Here is a 17,468-nt window from a genome sequence, read left to right as displayed (position 1 = left end):
TGTGTTTTGTCTTTACATTTGCTGTTCCTTCTGTCTGGAATCCCCTCTAGCCTTTACCTCCAGCCTCCTTTTTTCTGGTACGTGTCCTTTGGCCTCTAGGTTGAACCAAGTGCTTCTCTAGCACTGAGAGCATACTTTAGTCTTAAAGAGTAAATCACAGCCTGTGCCTTTCTTGCTTACCAAACTGGAAGCTTAACAAGGCAAGAGACCATTAATGTTCCCGCCATCATACTGGAGTGCCATAGTTTCTCAAAAAGTAATGTGGAATTATTTTTATATGTGTAAAAAAGCTCTTTCAAAATTGATGAAAGGAAATGAGCTTATTACAAGATAAAGAGAAAAAAGATGATTTTTAAAAAGTGAAAAAAGAGAAGTGTATAAATAGAGGAGGAATTAGTATGTGAGAATAACATGTCTTTCAAGATTCTAAGACTTGGGGGAAAACACAATTATGTGGAAAAGGAAAAATAAAATGATTTTGATTGAAGGCAACTGCTTAAAGTTAAGGAAACAGCCATGGTTCAGTGTTCTAGTAGAGAGGATGAAAAGATTTTAGAATCAGAGTTGTGAATTCTTAATATAGATGGTAGACTTTATGACATGAGATAGCATATAGGTATTCAGGGGAATTAGGATTATAAAACTGTTGTAAACAAAAGAAGGTGTCTTAACTTGCTGTGAGAAAGTCAACAAATATTGTTTAAGCCAGATATTAACACCTGTTTAAGACTTTTGTCAAAGAACAGCAAAAATGTTATAGATAAAAAGAGAGATTTGAATAGGTGCTCTGAGGGAAAAGGCAACCTGATTTCAGAAGGCATGTGTGCCATTTACCCATAATTGAAAAAAGTTTTTGTGGGTGTGTAGCTCCTGAAAAATATCCACTAAGTAATTTTATATTCCACTTGAAAGAAATGGTAGAGAAATGGAATTTCTGGTTTCATCTCAACTTGCTGCTGTTGTTTCTTTATTGATAAAATGCGCTATTTTTCCAACCAGATGCTAATTCATATTTAATAATTCAGTAATTTGGCTGGTTAGTACATAAAGTTGGATTGAGATTATTAAGAAAAAAACTGTTGTTGAAATATAATGTAGTGATTGTATTATTAATAGCACCAAACTGGGAAAAATAGCTGGTGAGGTAACGAGTCTTTTCAATTTAAAAGATTTGTACCATATATTATAAAGTTTTAAGAACCACAGCTGCCTTTAGGAAGTAGTCTTGATTCAACATTTTAATTTTGTAGTGTCATCATGTTACATGGTTTAAAACTAAGAAACTAAGGAGACATCATGCATTCAGCAAATTCTTTAAATTACTATGCTATTATTGCTACAAAGAATCAAAACCTGGGTACGAAAAAGAAACAATTACAAATGAAAATGTATTCAAACATAAGCCTCTATTGAAAAAACTGCATTAAGTGCTGAACGAATGTTATGGTCTCGGAGTGATGAGAGTGTTAGGAAGTTTTCCTGGGATTGTTCTAGGTAGAAAAACCCTTTTTGAGCATTTTCTTGATTTTATGTGAAATTTAATGTTATTTGAAAGCTGACCGTAGTTTAACTTATTTCACTTATTTCTTTCAAATATGATGAGGGTTTTAATTTTTTTTAATTTTTATTTTTTAAGTATATGACTGTTACAGCCAGGGCTAAAGCATAAATTAAGCCTTGGTAACTTTAAGTATGTCATCTATAATAACAGTGTGGGCAAAATATCTATACTTTGAAATAAAGTCTCTAATGCAAAATATACATGATTCATTGTTGATATAAGCTGGAACATAACTTTATAACTATGGGTCTCCATTATAAGGAATAAAATATAATTTTTTTAGTGACTAGAAAAATTTAGCTTTTTAATAACCCATAGAAGTCACATTTGGAGCTTGTGGGGAAATTTTCATTTGTGCATGCCTGGTGTACATCAGAAGATAAAGTAAATCATTCCATTTGATCTGAAGAACGCATTATTTGTGAACCTTCACTTAATACTGAAGAAATAATTACATTTTCAATAGTTAAAGGACAATGATTGGCCTTTTAGTGCTTTTTTTTTTTTTTAAGACTTTATTTATTTATTTATTTTTAAAGAGGGGAAGGGAAGGAGAAAGAGAGGGAGAGAAACATCAATGTGTTGTTTCTTCTCATGCACCCCCTATTGGGGACCTGGCCCGCAACCCAGGCAGGTGTCCTGACTGGGAATTGAACTGGTGACCCTTTGGTTTGCAGACCAGTGCTCAATCCACTGAGCTACAACAGCCAGGGCCTTTTAGTGCATTTTTACATTTCATCTTTTTTATTTCTTATTTTATTGTTGTAATATTACAGTTCTCCCAATTTTTCCTCCATTGCTCCCTGCTGCCCCACCCCTCCACTCCCACAGACAATCCCCACCCTGTTGTCCATGTCCATGGGTCATTTACATTAGTTCCTTGATTACTTTTCATTTTTGAGAGAAAAAGCAAACATTTCAAGGAAAGCTTATTCTCTGCATATCAAGGAATTAAGAAGTAGTGTACCTGGTGCTTTTGTATTGCTTTGATAACATTCCATATTATAATTTAATACTATAGTGAATTCTGGGAAAATGCCTAAATCATTTGCAGTGTTACTAGGAAAAATTTAAGACACCTTTTTTTTATTGCTTGGCTCTCCCGTTCGGATTGGATATTGTGGATTTTCAGATTAGTACCTCTCACCTCCAGTTTAAATTTTAAATAAAATTGTCTTGGAATTTTGCAATTAAAAATACTAATGTAAAGGGGCCTGGGAAACAATGCAAGATATTCAGATATAAAGGAGAGATTCTGTGAAGTTTTTGCGTCTTGACAAACTCTGTCATAGACATGACTATACACAGCTGTAACCCAAATTGAAATCAAATAGTTATATTCTTTTATGACCATTAAATTCTTTTGAACTTTTTTAAAACAGGAAAAAAACAGTATATGCCTACCAGAAGGAGATGTGCAATTGAGCAATCAAAGTGTGGATCAAAAGATAAGAGAGATTTAGGTAGGTAATTTTAACACAGAAAGTAAATCCACATACTGGTTTAAGTTTTAGAGAACTTGGTGTAACACATTGGAATACTTGTTAAGTGGTCAATCCTTCACCAATTTAGCATCATTGTATTCCTCTGCCCCACCCCAAGGAACTTGAATACTTTGTAAGGATTGCCTCGAATGTGAGAAAAATGTTGATGCTAGCCTGGAGCTCCTGTCTTGGCCTAAAAGTGATTTACAGCACAGGTGATAAATAGATCCAAGTCTAGTGCTATCATTCCTGCTGAGGGTAAATCCCTTATGTTAATCAGTGTAGGCTCTTACCAATTGAACACTGATATTTTTCCCATTCTCCAAATTTATTAAATAACTGCAGAGAAAAAGAAAAAACACAGTTAAAGTTAAATCTCTTTTTATCAAGATCTCTTATACATAAAAGTATTTTGAAGATTTACCAAAAATCCAGGCCAATCTTAGAAATAAGATGCTATAGTGATGTGAAGTTACTTGTAACTGATTGGATGTATATAGGCTTGCATTCTATTAGACATGCACTATCAAATGACTTGTATAACTTTATGAATTTTCTCTAATTTTAGGGCAAAATGATAGTCATGGTCTTTGTACTTTTTGTTGACTAACATAGAATGTTAAAATAATTTTTTTCACAATTGAAGTTGGAAAACATGGTAAAATTGATGACAAAACTCAGCAATGGCTCATTTACTATTTATTTTCCTTATCAGTGCTGCCATTATAATTTTAGCAGCTATTATTAAAAACAGAACAAGACTATTTAGAGCTGAGCTGTTCAATATAGTTATAAGTAGTCACATGTGGCTCCCTGGCCAGTGAGGCTCTGTTGGGTGTTGTACCACAAACTGAAAGGTCACATACAGGTTCAATTCCCAGTCAGGGCACATGCCTGGGTTGCAGGTTCGGTCCCTGGTTGGGGCATGTATGAGAGGCAACAGATGGATGTTTCACTCTCACGTTGATGTTTCTCTCCCTCTCTTCCCTTCTCTCCAAAAATAAATAAATAAAAAAAATTTTTTTAAATAGTTACATGTGGCAACTTAAATTTAAGTATAAATTAAAATTAAATAAATACTAAAACCCAATTCAGTTTCTTTGTTCACTAGACACATTTTAAATGCCCAATAGTAATCGCATGTGACTGGTGGCTACTGTATTGGACAGATAATAGTGCAGATAATAATAGTTCATTTCCATCATCACAGAAAGTTTTATCAGACATCACTGTTTTGGAGATCTGATGAATTCAACAGTGAGAAGATTGGAAAAGTAGGAACATCTTAAGAGAGCTGACTGAAGGCAGAGGAGAGCGGGACAGTGGAGTGTAAAACATAGTTGACATTGCTTATGTCGTCCTCTTTTAAGTATTCTCTTAATGTGATACCTTACTTATTATGCTATTAGTCCTTTCACTTACTAGAAAAAAATTTTAGATAGATAGAGCCTATGTTCTGAAGTCTTCTAATTAGTTCTTGAAGATGCTTTACTAATTTTTAATCTCTATTCCACAGTCCCTAGATATTTTTATTTGCTTTACCAATATTTATCATTTGCCAAATATGTATCAGGTACTTTACTTTTTTAGGCCATTAAAAACACAAAGAGTCTCAGTTTTTATAGGGGAAGATAGACAGTAAATAAATAATGTCAGGTTGGAGAACATTAGAACAGGGTAAAGGGACAGATGGTGACTGGGGCACAGTTGTAGGTCAGGCATGGGATATGGTGTTTTAGATACAGAGCCAGTCAGGAATGTCTCTTGGGTGAGGTCACATTTTTTACAGATCCCTAAGTGAAGTGAGGAAGTGAATGAACCTCATGGATGTCTGAGGGAAGTGCATCTCAGGCTAGATCCTCAATGCAAGAGTGGGTTTGGCTCAGAAGATGAATAGTGAGGACGCAGCCGTGGTTGAGCAGAGTGAGTGAGGGGGAGAACCGTCATAGTCTCAGTTCCAGTTTCCTGCTCACTGTCCCTGTGCTCACATTTGCCTTTCTCCTAAGGTCACTCCCATCCTTCTGGTGTCCCGGTGGGGTTTGTTTGTTCGTTCGTTGTTTTTTTTTCTTTTTTTACAGCTCCTCCTAATTTCTTAAAACAACCAATTAATTTGCAGTTGTATCAGCATTTGTGTGTGCATATATATTTTTTCTTTCAGTTGTTCTGCCCTGGTACATATTCTTATTACAACTCTTCTCAAACTCTTGTTCAAACCTTTTAACTCCTAACTCCCAATACAGAGTTCTTTCTAGTAATATCACTCCCCTGCCTAGAAATTTTTGCTGATGGTAAATATAAATTTGGCTTTTTAAAAAACAAAAAGGATTTTTCCCAGGTTTAGCCACATGTAAATAGGGAAAACAATGGAAAATTTTATTTTTTTCTTCTGAAATCAAAATCTTTATAAACATTGTAGTTCAGCTAGATTATGCATTAAATTAGCTTTTGTCAACTAATGTAGATGCCTTGTTGTCATTGAATATGTTATTTTCTTGGGGAAATGAATTATGAGTTTTAACAATTGCATACATTTGAAGTCTAATTTATTGGTAAGTTGATGACTGCTGATCTTTTGGAGTTAGAAACGTTTGGTAGTTCAAGCTTTATTCAAATGGTAATTCTTTGGAAGGTGAAGGATTTATTAGGGTGAATGTTATGTTTTTGTATATATTTCTGAATTTATGGAAAAAAATGGTTTAATTTGGGCAGTCTTGAAAATGTTGGAGATTACTGTTTATCGGGTTTGTAACGTGATTTTCTACAGTGTTATTCAACTAACACTAACATGCTTGTGCACCTGATTGGGTTCACACTAATATCGGGTTGGCCAAAAGGTTTGTTTGTTTTTTTCTGTAAGATGGCTCTAGTAGAGCATAGTTGTCTTTAACTTCATTCAAAACAATTTAATTAGATTGTATTGTGACACCTGTCACATCAGCATGCATTTAAAAAATTATCAAAATTGGTGACTTTTTATGTAGCTATTTTAATATTGAAGATGGAAGAAAATACGCAACATTTTCAGCATATTATGCTTTATTATTTCAAGAAAGGTAAAAATAGAACTGAAATGCAAAAAAAAGATTTGGCAGTGTATGAAGAAGGTGCTGTGACTGATCAAACATGTCAAAAGTGGTTTGCAAAGTTTCATGCTAGAGATTTCTCACTGGAAGATGCTCCATGGTTAGGTAGACCAGTTGAAGTTGATAGCAATCAAATCAAGACATTAATTGAGAAGGATCAATGTTATACCATACGGGAGATAGCCGAGATACTCAAAATACCCAAATCAATAAAGTTATTGGTGAAAATGAAAAATCTATGTTTTATTTTACAGAAAAAACCATACGGACTTTTTGGCCAACCCAGTACTAAAGAGGGAGGGTTAGTTAAAACCAAGTTTAGTGTCCTCCCTTGGCACAGATATAAAAATATTCATAATACTTTGGGATTTGGATAGAACTGTTACAAAGTCTAAATTTTTATAACTGACTTTTGCCAATTAGGAATAGTTTATAGTCAAGCTTACTCTATGCTGTTTTGTGTGTAAGCATATAAAAAAATCATAGAGGGCTAGTTTTCATTGTGAAACTGATAGGTCTTTACCTGTTTTATGGAAATCATCCCACTAAATCCAGAAAAAGAAGAAATTAAAATTTAACTTTTATTGAAAAAAAAGTTTTTATTTAATATCTGTTCTTATTTGTATTTGGTATATGAGTAGGTTATAATAGTCTTCTTTCAGGATTATTGAATTGTTCTAAAATAGCCTGTGGAAAGAAGCTTTTTTAAGTAATGGTAATATAATGAATAAAATTATTATAGTTATATTGAAGGTACAGTCAGATAATAAATAAACCTTCTTCGTTGCTTAAAGGAAGGCAGTCCCAGCTTTTCAATTGAAGACCAGTAGTTTATTGTCAATAAACATTTTTGCATTAATGAATATTATTACTTGTTTCTTTCTCTGCTTCTGACACCAAATATGTAAGTTTTTTCTCCATACACAACCAATTCTCCAACAGTAGCTGGGTGTCCTACAATTTAATTTAATTCTGAAACTATCTGCAGGTTAAGAGCCTGGTCCCACAAGAATGCTATCACTTCTTTAAGTTTGGTAATTTGCTGCAATGGCTCACAGAACTCAGGGAAACACGTATATTTACTGGTTTATTATATAATAAAGGATATGATAAAGGATAAAAATGAATACCCAGGTGAAGAGGTCCATAAGGCAAGGTCTGGGAGAGTCCTAAGCACAGGAGCTTCTTCTGCCTTAGAAAACCCAGAGGCTCTCTAAACCCTGTATTTTAGTTATTTTTCTGGAGGCGTCATCAGAGAGGCATGGCTGATTACTGACTTAGTCTTATGCCTTCTCTCTTCCCTGGACAGTAAGGGCAGTTCTAAGCTTTTCACCAGGGCTTGGTCTTTCTGGGGACCAGTGTCCATTCTGAAGCTACACAGAAGCCCACCAAGAGTCATCTCACTAGAACAAAAGATGCCTCTATCACCCAGGAAATTTCAGGTGATTTAGGAGCTCTGCGTCAGGAACCGAGGTCAAAGACCAAATGTTAGAACAAAAGTTGTTCCTAGCATCTTTATCACTTACCTTGCTCATTGCATGGATTGTTTACCCTGTGCATGATTTCATAGCACCATGCATTGAAATTTGGGAAATCTTTCCTTTCAAATATTGGCGGAATCTATACATTATAAAACAAATTGAAATTTTTAGCATCTCTTGATTTCATCAGAAAAGCTTTTAAGTACTGGGAAGATACTAAGTTTGTAATGGTGGAAACAAGTTTAACAAAGTTCGCTTTTTCCTTGAAACTTTCATATTAATCATTGACAACAAATACTCTTATTTGTTCCCTTCCATGTGACAGGCTCACTTTGTTTATGTTTGAGAAAATGCCTTCCAGATACTGAAGTCTGAATACTCATAGTTTGTAGTTTATTGATTTTTTTTTTTTTTTTTTAGTGAAAATAGCGTTCTGTGAAAAGTCAGCCAGTTGAACCTGCATCTCAGGCTTTGCCCTAGCGCCTGCTCTAAAGCAGCAGCCCTTTTGCATACACAGCCAAAGTACTTCCGACTTTGTGAGACTGTTAAATAACGTGAAAGTCAGTGTTTCAGATTTAATAAAACTTTCCCCTTTTTACCAAGGAATCAAGAAAACTAGACCCTCTCTTGACTAGTGCGTGTGCGTAGTTGTGAGTAGTACCATGAATGGCGCACACAGTTGGTTCTGCTGCTCTGATTTGTGCTGAGCAGCAGCAGTTTTAGGCACTTGTTTGCATCATCAGTGCAAATGGGACCCCAGTAGAATAGACAATAACATGTTAGTAATACTGTGAGGATATTTTTTATGTAGGGAACCCCCTTTTCTCATAGGGTTATGGGGATCCCCAAGTACCCATGGAGCACACTTGGAGAACTGCTAGTATGCAAAGGGACACTTGATTTAATAGTTAGAAAACTGAAATTGAAGGTTGTCTGCGTTCTTTTTTCTTATAATGTTATACTTCATTTTCACAACTTCAGTTATCTCATTTATAAAATAGGGTTAAATACATCTTGCTTTATTATTTTCATTTTTGTTGCTTGAATTACAATTGATAAATTATGGACAGCTCTTTAAGTATGATCGCTGCTATTCTGATTTAGTTTTCTGCTCTAGCTAGTTTGGTTTACTGGCCAGTCATGACTTAGTAAACACTCCTGATTGTTTCAAAGAAATTTAAAATGAGAGTTTGGGTCTTCAGAAATCAGTGAAAAGACTTATAGCTCAGGCTTCTGAAAGGACTCCCAGATTCTTGCAGGACTGGCCAGCCAGAGAGGCTACTTCCTCTGCCACAGTCAGGATAGGTGTGAATCAGGAGGCTGCGTCTGGAACTGCTGAGTTCAGGAACATGCCTCTGTGGTTGTGGCCCAGGGAGCAGGCTGCCAGGATTAGGTCACAGCCGCCCAGCTGTGCCTGGACATTGGCACGCAGAGTCTGGTTGTCACTTCTCTATCTCTTGGCATCCCTTAAACTGGAAACCGGACACTCGAACAACCTACATCTGTCCAATCATATTGGAGAAAACAGCCAAAGCAGCAGGGTAATGGTTTCCCCTCTCTTCTGCCTTCCAAATCCCTTGTTAGTTTGGTAGTCTTAAATTTTACCCAGAACTTTAACCACAAGTGAATTGGGAAAATAGGTTTGTTTGTTTGTTTGTTTGTTTTAATCCTTACACTTTTCTAGTTGAGGAGAGCACAGCAGGATGAAAGAATGGAGTCTGAGGGCTAATTGATCATATTCACTAAACCTGTTTTTCTGCTTCATAGTGCTCTGTAAATTATTTCCTTTACTTCCAGTATTCTTTCTTTATTCACACAAGTTGTAGTCATTACTTAATGACTCATTTTTATAGGCCATTTCATGCCTCTCTAGTCATACCTTTTTCTTCGTCAGTATTCATACTAGATGGCTACACCCACGAGACATCCATCTGCAGTTGTGGTCTACGTGGACTTGGATTTTGTAAGCCAGACTTAGGAAACATTTGGATGGCTGGTATACATAGGCATGCTTCATCATTTCACTTAACCTTGCTGTATAACTGTGTTCCACATTTTATTTGATGGAATTTTTTTTTTTTTTTTTGGATCCTACTTACTACATTTTTGTGAGATTTATTATACTAAGGACATTTTAAAAAACACCTTCCATAGCTAACTATTATTTCTAATATTTTTAATATTCTTGTTTGGAGAAAAAAGTGTGGATAACAGTAGAAGTAGGCTTTTGAAACTGTCAATATATATTATTTCTTATTAAGTGTGGGATATTCTTTTCTAGTATCTGTATAAAACCCTTTAACCAGATGGTAAAATGCAGGTACCTTATTTCCAATGCCCTACTTTATTTTTTTTGTCTCTTGTAAAATTCCAGGATTACACAGAAAAAATTAATTTTTAACATATCTCAAATGAATATAATACTTGTTCAAAATATCAATATGCATAATCCCAGCCATGCAAAGCTGAGATAGTAATAGCTATACTTCTTTCTCTTTCTCATCATATTCTTTTGTAAACCCCTACTTAGCAACACTTTATGGCTCCTATCATTGTTTAAATGCTAATGGGAATATTATTAGCATCTTTTGGGTTAAGGAAATTGACCAGTTTACATTGGCAGATTGGATTAAGAAGTTTTCCAAAGATGGTAATAATTACAGTCTTTACTTTTTGGATAAAGGACACATATATTTTCTTTTATTAGGAAAGAGAATAGTACTATTTATTTGTATATTTCTTTTGGTGAAATAAAATCTTTCTGTTAAATTTAAAGGACTCTGTGTTTATTAAATACTTCAAAGGGTGCAGAAGTGCTTTTAATAGAAAATAAAAGATCCTTACACTTCCTTTCTCCTTAACCTCCGCCTCCCCCTCAAAATTTACCACTGCTGGTAGTTTGGAACATATTTTCAGACTTTGTATTTTATTTTATTATTTTTTTATGTGTTTTATTGATTATAATGTTACATTTGTCCCAATTTCCCTTCCCTCTTCTCCCCTCCACCCGGTGGCCCCCCTCCCTCCAGTTGTCCCCCCCTTTTAGACCATGTCCATTAGTTGTGCATATAGTTCTTCTCAACCTCTCTCAGACTTTGTATTTTGAATGTACATGTTTGACTCTATAGAGAGTCAGTTTCTGAAACATAATTTTTGAGAGCTCGGTTAATTATTATCCTATGGTAGATAATATCTAGGTGGTTGTGTATGTGTGTATTTGTGTTAACTTTGGAAAGCATAAATGTGAATGTTTATGTTGATTTTGATTTTTGTTAGTAATGAAACTTACTAGCTTTTAATCAGAGATGTTGTACTAAATACTGAGATTCCACTGCAATGAAAAATATTTATGCTATTATTGTTTCAGGTATATTTTAGAGAAGATCACTAAGTTTTGGAGTATACCAATTTATAATTGGTTTTCGTCTCTTCAGAGAGGCTCTTATACATAATTAAGTTGGTACTGCTTGTGGTTTGAAAGGGTATATTGGGTATAAAAATCCATGATAAGAATTACCTTTCATTTTGTTTGACTTTTAATTTTGAGTAAGATAGTTTTGCTTTTCAGATGTGATTGATCTCACTGGAGATGATAAAGATGATCTTCAGAGAGCAATTGCCTTGAGTTTGGCGGAATCAAACAGGGCATTCAGGGAGACTGGAATAACTGATGAGGAGCAAGCCATTAGCAGGTAAAAACATAATTTGTATAAAATAGATATAAGTACTATTTATAGTAGAAATAATGATTGGCTTTAATTTCAAGAGACACAAAGATATACTTTGTTATTCTAAATAAACTATTAATATACTTCAGTATTGTTTTTATATTTTATATAACCAAAAACTTCATATTCTAGTTCCAATTGCATTTGAAGCTTAGATTTTGGGATTTGAAGTTGTTAATATGGGCATACATTTAGGTGAATATTTTAATATTTCTTTGATTTTTCTCCTAATCCCTTTTGTGTACATTGTCCAATTTTATTTAAAGTCATTTATAGCTGGAGTCAGCAAAGTTTTTCTGTAAAGAGCCTGTAGTACATATTTTAGGCTTTGTTGGCCATATAGTTTCTGTTACAGTTACCCCACTCTGATGTCATAGTGCAAAATCAGCCACAGATCATACATAATTTATGAGTGTGGGTGTGTTCCAGTAAATCTTGATTTCCCAAAACCGGCTGCCAACTGGATTGGCTCATGGTCCATATTTTGTCAACCATTGAGCTGTAGTATGATGGCATAAGTTTTTCTTTTCTTTTTTTTTTTTTTTAAAGAAATTGACAAGATCCCAAGATGTGTGATGGAATGATATGATGCATCTTTTGATTTAATAATAGCCAAAACTTTTTAGTTTGAAAAAATTTGATCCACTAAATAAATAAATTTGATTTTATCACAAAACAATTCTAATTTTTAAAAAAACCTTATTTAAATTATAACTAACTATAATCTATATAACTCTCTTACTGAAGGAGAAATTTATCTTTTAAGAAGTTAAATTACTTTCCAAAGGTACACTTCTCAGATGGGTCTTATGACTCCAGAGATCTTTTCCCTATAACATGAATTGGTAACAGAATATACCAGTCCCAGATAATTTTCATTGACACAATATCAATAGTATACTTCTTTCTAAGTAATCTGAAATTACTGTATAGTAGGAGATGTCTCAAAATGCTATGTTTATGCTATGAATGTAATTTTTCTTAGTAATACTTTTAAATGTCTTTAAATGTTACTTTGGAAACTACCTTGTAAAACATATTAAAATGTAAAGACTGACTTAAAATTCATTAATCTCTTTAGTGTGGCTAACAACATTTAATACCAGTAATTTTAAATGAAAACCAAAAATACATAGGCTCTCTTTAGATATTTTAGTTAGGATTATTTTGTGAAGGATTTGGAGAAATTATAAAACTAGTTTTTGTCTTAAAAAATAGATTGAAATGAAGTAGTTGAGTAATTATAAAACTTAACAGTACTTAAGCTTTGATAAGAAATGTTTTAAACATTAAATACATGAGATAGCTTTCATATTTAAGGGGAGTGATGATCTATTATGTGAAAAGATGTAAAATAGCATCAGCAGTTTTATGTCACGTGTTTTCTAATTTTAAAATAATATGTACTAATTAGATAATAAAAAGTAGAAAGGATTTAAAAGGTAGAGGTTTAAGACTATTTCTAATCTGTTATTAAATTCAACCAGTATATTACATATTGTTTTAGATACTCATTTTTGTCCAAATTGAAAAAAAAAATTAAGATAATGGTTAAGATAATGCTTTTTTAAAATTCTTGGTCTTTTAATTTTTAGTGTACTTCTGAAATAGTAGATATTTTATGAATACTTTCTATTGTAGATAACATTACAGAGGCTTTAGAATAGTGTTAATTTTACATAAAACTAAACTCTGTAGAAGTAAAATGTCATTAATTCACTGTTGTGAAATTACTTTTTTCTTGCCCTGTGTAGATTTTATAATTTACAGTTTAAAACGTTAAATGCAAAGTGTGCAGTTAATAAACATGTATACATTTTATAATTTACAGTTTAAAAATGCTAAATGCAAATTGTGCGGTTAATAAGCATGTATATAAATCACATTGTATCAGGAAAAAGGGAATGTGAGAACTCTAGCTAAACTTTCGGCAGATATACTTATATTTCAGTAGACAAACTTTAATATGAGTTCACACATTTGGGACACTACATTATTGGGTATAATTAAATGAGGTAAAGCCTATCTTTTTACATATTATAATCCAGAGTTTAGGCACCCATAGATTTCATGGTATAATTCTTTTAAGTTGATTATTTTTATTTTTTATTTTTATAAGAAATTATGCTGTATTTACAAATAAACATTTATGTATAAATTTATAATTACACATATCAACTATTGTGTTATATATGTCACTTACAAATCTGTGCTTACATTATTAAAATGTACTTCTTAATATAATTACTCCTGTCAGGATTGGATGTATTTTTAATTGTCTCTTGGTTGTGGGGAATACGTAGAATGTGGATAGTTGAAATTTGCTGATAAACTGCATTGTGACTGGTTTAGGTCTATGGCATATTTCTTATAAAAATGGCTCGCCTCATGAAATTACTTTGAACTAGCTTGAAAAGGCTAGATTCTAGTTAGAATTGTTAAAAAGAGCATACTTCCAACTGTTTCAAGAAATATTGTAGACTAAGACACATTTTCTAGTGGAAACAACCAGAACGTGTTGTTTCTGTTGGATATAAAATTTAATAAGATCTTCTTAAAAGTATTACAGAATTGGTAAGATGGTAAGACTAAAAATCAAAGTGAAAGGATCCCAAAAAGTAAGTTTGAACACTGAAAGTCATTTTGAAATAATGAATGTGCTTGTGTGTATAAACTTGAACTTTATGATATCATTTAGAACATGGGCAAAGTAAGTTCAAGGCCATTGTCTACGTAAAATGGGAAGCTTTAATAGGGGCTCGTTCCCCTCATTAAAATGGTTATGCCAAGGATGACATAGTCCTAACAGGGGCGAAATAAGAATCACCACCCCCACCCCACCTCTGCTTAAAGAGCCTTGAGCACTGTAAAGGTAGCTGCCTTGGCTCTGAGTAGTGCCAAGTAATGGAACTTGCCCCTGGGGAGCTCCATCTTGGTTTTGAAGCTGAAATCTGTGTTACTTTAATGGTCCAATAAATCTTAACTCTGGAATTTAGTTTTAAAGGGTGTTGGATTTGTGTTGTCTCTAGTCCATAGCAGAATGAAAAATACATTCTCTATTTAGGAAGGTGTCTTTATCCTTGGCCTCAAAGAACTCCTTTCAGTAACTTTTGAAGCTCTATAAGCCCTACCAGTCAAAATTACCAAGCATACCTGAAAAAAAGTTATGCAGCAAAAATGCACTCATTTTTTAGATATTGTGATTAATTGAATTATGCTTTAACTTTAAAGGAAATAAGGAGTGCTTAAACATATTACATAATATACTTGAAAAGAACTGAAAATATTCTTTGGAAATGAAAATTGGAATTACTAAAATAAGAAAAAATACAATAAAGGTTTAATAGCAGATTAGAAATAGCTAAAGAACATATTAGTAGACTGGAAGAAATTATACAGCCTGTAACAGCTGTAAAGGTGGAAAAAGAAGATATGGAAAGTAAACTGAGTAGGTCTAACGTATATTAATTGGTGTTATAGGAGAGGAGAGAGTGAGTCAGAGGCAATGTGTAGAGGTAATCACTAAGAATTTTTTAGAAGAAGAAAACCTGTAATTTTATGAAGCCCAATAAATCCAAATCATGAAAATTTAAAGAAACCCATACTTAGATTCATTATAGTGATACTCCAGAACACTTAAGACTGAGAAAATCCTAAAACTACTCAGAGGAAAAGGTGGAATTATCCTAAAAATTGTGACAATGAAAGTGACAAATGATATAAATTGATACAGCAAATAAGACCTACGAAAATAATAAAATGATTTGCAGTGAATGAAAACAAACTACCAAAACTCTGCACTGGGTGAAGCAGTGTGGCTAGTCTCACCATGGCATATTTCTTTGTGAGGAAGGCTCCAAGGGCAGTTCTGAAACACAAGAGTTACTGCTCTTTCTCCCACATCTCCCACACCCCCAGATGTGGGAGTTGTGCCTCAACTGCTACAGAATCAGTGTGTCTCATTTCAGTAATAATTTCACCTTTCTTACAGCAATTTTGTTCTTGCACCCCAGCTTTCATTCAGAAGTTCAGGTACAATAGAAACAAAAGTATTTTTATAAAATTATGGGGACCATTTGTGCCTCCCACTGGCCTACACGGGCCACTGATGAGGAACTGGATGAGTAGTGTACTAAATGACTTTTATACTCAAAGACCATTCAGTCCAATGAGGAAATCCCGCTGTTTAAACTGTAATTAAGTGTGGGAGCACCTGGAGAGTTTATCAACCAGAACAGCCTAGGGGAATGGAAAGGGTGGAATTCTGAATTTTTAAAATAGATGTCTATAATTTCCACCCTTTTCATCCTGATCATTACCTATGAAGCAGCTGTAAGTGGAAGTGCCATAAGGAGATGTGTGGAACCAGGAGTAGGTGAGGAAAGCAATTACAAATTACTTTTAAGTTGATTTGTGAGGATGGTAGGGAACATAGAAGGTCCATCACATATTTTGACTGTTGTTCTATTTTTGAGTGGTTTTTATTTAAAAAGGTATATCATTGTCAAATTACAAGTGGTTTCTAGAAGTTGAAAATATGAAACCGATTAGTTTCAAGGGCCACCAGGGTGTAGCCAGAGTTGGCTGATCAGACTTGAATAGCAGTACTCTTACTAGAAAAAGTGTCGACAACTGTTAGATACCACTGATAGTCCTAAGAAGGGTTGGAGGGGATGGGGGAGGAAATGATCAAAGGTCCAATGTGGTCAGTCTGCCAAAAGTGGGCAGGAGCCACAACTCATACAATGTGGCCTTCCTCGCTGTGAAAGAAACAGGCCATCTTTTGGCAGGAGTCATATGTCTGAGTGCAGTGATAGCCTCTGGGTCAGAAACATGAGTCCCTTAATTTGTACTCAGTATATAATTGTGGACATGTTGCCATCTTGGATATGCTGATAGATTGCAGCCATGGTGGCAGTCTGGGTGGTGCAAGCTTGATGAGTCATCGTATTAAAGAACAGACACCACTGTGCATCACAATGACTTAAAGGCTGATAATACTAAGTGTTGATGAAGCATGTACAATAACAGCATGTCAATATATTGTTGGTAGAAATGTATACTGGTATAACCACTTTGGAAAACTGGAAATTTCTAATTAATTTCAACATGTACTGTGCATTTCCATTCCTACGTATAGACCCTTGAGAAAGGAGTGCGTTGTAGCTTTATTGATAATAAAAAATGTTTAAAAAAACCCAAATATTCATAAGAGCAGAATAGTAATCAGTGGTGGTATATTCATTGAATAGAATGCTGAGCAAAAAATGGAAAACATTTTCCTGGTACATGGAAGAATGAGCAGGAATTATTAAAGCAACACATTGAGTGACAGAAAGTAGACAAAGGAGAATAACTGCCGTGTGATTCCATTTATGTGATGTTTAGAAGTCAGAATGGTGATTATCTGGGAGATGGAGAAAATGCTACTGGCCAAAAAGGGCATATGAGAATTTTATGAATAATGGAAATTTTCTATATCTTGATCTGGGTGGTGGTCACATGGGTGTGTACATATGTAAAAATGTCACTGATCTGTATATTTAATATTTATATAACTATATGTACATTATTTCTCAACAAAGTATTCTTACCAAGAAAAATGTATTTAGCTATGTTAATTGAAAATCACTATATAAAAATTATATTTCTGTAAATAAGAACAACTGAGAAAGTGACATTTTTAAAAAGCTATTGTTTATAACACAAAAGTATTAGACTAAGAATAAATTTATTAAGAAATGTGTAATAATTTCCCAGAAGAAAATTATTAAATATCATTGAGACGGAGTAATGAATATTTAATAATTGGAAATATATTTTATTTCACAAATTGGAAGGCTGAACACTAAAATTGGTCAGTTCTCCTTAAATTGTTTAGTGTGGTCCCAGTAAAAATACCAATAGATTTTTTTTCTTTTTTTTTTAAGGAAATCAACATAATTTCTCCCTCTCTCTTTTCTTCCCTCCCTCCTTCCTTCCTTCTTTTTTTGGGTTGGTCTATACAGCTTAAATGAAATGCAGGTTTTCCAATGTGATGCTTCCTCAGAATGAACTTAGATGATCTAAATGGGATGTTTTCAACATCACTGCTATAATGCAATTTAAATAACAAAACAAAATAAAACAAG

The 17,468-nt window shown here is 33.8% G+C and overlaps 1 protein-coding gene across 6 annotated transcripts in view; it reads left to right on the top strand.

Annotated features, from left to right (window-relative positions):
• USP25 (ubiquitin specific peptidase 25) overlaps positions 1-17,468 on the top strand; it is a 124,311-nt gene that overhangs the window by 21,159 nt on the left and 85,684 nt on the right. For 3 of the 6 annotated variants that reach the window (XM_090275889.1, XM_090275875.1, XM_090275869.1), the window contains exons 4-5: positions 2,944-3,024; positions 11,178-11,301. In XM_090275889.1, coding sequence (XP_090132015.1) covers positions 2,944-3,024; positions 11,178-11,301 — 205 coding nt within the window. The remainder of the gene's footprint in view (positions 1-2,943; positions 3,025-11,177; positions 11,302-17,468) is intronic. The other 3 variants (XM_090275890.1, XM_090275882.1, XM_090275873.1) reach the window with 1 other exon arrangement.

Source organism: Furipterus horrens, unplaced genomic scaffold (genome assembly GCF_987537825.1).
Source record: "Furipterus horrens unplaced genomic scaffold, mFurHor1.1.pri manual_scaffold_1, whole genome shotgun sequence".
NCBI lineage: Eukaryota > Metazoa > Chordata > Mammalia > Chiroptera > Furipteridae > Furipterus > Furipterus horrens.
The sequence above is the reverse complement of the archived record's forward strand: the minus strand, read 5'-3'. Positions and strand labels throughout refer to the sequence as shown.